Genomic DNA, 1,473 nt, shown 5'->3' on the forward strand with positions numbered 1-1,473 from the left:
GCACAGACAGGGTCTCACGCTGACATGTAACAATGCAGACGTTTCTCTGTGAAGCACAGACCAGAACTCCAAGGCCATGAGTAACATCCCTAGGCATCTTCTCACACGTCTTTCTCCTTCTTTCTCTCCTTCAGAGAACAGCAGGGTGTCAGCAACAATAGGTAACAGCTCTGACCTCACCTGCCCTCCCAAATCAAATGCAACTATGATAACATGGAAAATAAGCCCCAAGATTGGAGGTCCCTGCACCTTGGGATACAGGGCGGACCGGAACAAGACAGACAGAACAAACTGCAGTGACAGCATGGGCTGGAAATTCAGACCAGATCAGAATCCTGCCCTTGAAATACGGCAAGTGGGAATAGCTCATGAGGGAAATTACACCCGCGAAGTGGTAGCAACAGAAGGGAATTTCCACAGGACGTACCACCTGACCGTGCTAGGTAAGGGACTCCTTCCTCACTTTACAGTTCTCCAAAGGACTGTACCTGGGACTGGACATACAAAGCTCCTCACCCCATGCACCGGGGGAAGCATGCAGTAAGAACACGAACTTTCATGCTGGGCTAAACTGTCATGCATTTCACTGACAGTAGCTCCGTTTCTCCCTTCTCCTTATTTCCCAAAACTCTTCCCCCTTATGCTGCCCCTCTTTCCACTGTCTAGTTAGAAACAACAGGTGTGAAGCACTTTCCAATATACTAAATGAGGATTCTGCATATGCTTTCCATTATCGTGTAGAAGTAATCATTAATGCACTAATTTAAGAGAACTAAAGCATGTGAGAGTAACACTTCCAAGTGCTGAGATAGTCTACCAAACACGGGATGTTCTTATCCAGCCAGTAAGAACGGACTCATTTCCTCCTATGCTGGCATTCAGACACATTTTAAACTACGTGTACAATGGCTGCTTAGGACAAAAGTCTAATTCAGCCCTGTATTTGGGATAATTCCCTGCCACAATGTCCAGGGATACCTCCTCTAATGGTGTATGGCTGCGGTAACTCACCTGAACGGGGGAAGAGTTGTCCAAAAGGAAAAAAGAGGCGCAATCTTTGTCTCTTGTGACTCCGGCCCATGTCGCTGCAATGGGATGGCACCTCCAACCTTGTCCTCCTCTTTTCACTGCGTTCATTTTGGGGAGAGAACAAGAACATCCTACCCCAGCTGCGGCAAACTAACTCCATGCATCTCCCCTCCCTGATGCTTTGCAGTCCCTCCCAGGCTGACCCTGTACTGTGATGACCACGGGAACGCCGTGTGCGAGGCAGCGGCCGGGAAGCCGGCTGCTCACATCTCGTGGGTCCTAGAGAGCAACTCCACCCCCAGGGAAGAAGGCCACGACAACGGGACAGTGACTGTTCTCAGCAAGTTCACAGCATACAGCACCGACGTGACTAATACAACCTGCATTGTGTCCCACCCAGCTGGGAACCAGAGCAAGTCCATAGCCTGTCACCCATCAGGTAAG

General features: G+C 49.7%; 1 protein-coding gene across 1 annotated transcript; it reads left to right on the forward strand.

The window, feature by feature from the left end:
- Nucleotides 1-134: 134 nt before the first annotated feature.
- Nucleotides 135-1,461, forward strand: LOC104155132 (cell surface glycoprotein CD200 receptor 1-A-like; the record flags this gene model as incomplete). The annotated part of the gene is made up of 2 exons (XM_009708707.1): nucleotides 135-443; nucleotides 1,217-1,461. Coding segments are annotated over 2 exons (554 nt in total), but the record flags the coding sequence as incomplete, so codon positions are not given.
- Nucleotides 1,462-1,473: the final 12 nt, after the last annotated feature.

Source organism: Cariama cristata, unplaced genomic scaffold (genome assembly GCF_000690535.1).
Source record: "Cariama cristata isolate BGI_N322 unplaced genomic scaffold, ASM69053v1 C11117808, whole genome shotgun sequence".
NCBI lineage: Eukaryota > Metazoa > Chordata > Aves > Cariamiformes > Cariamidae > Cariama > Cariama cristata.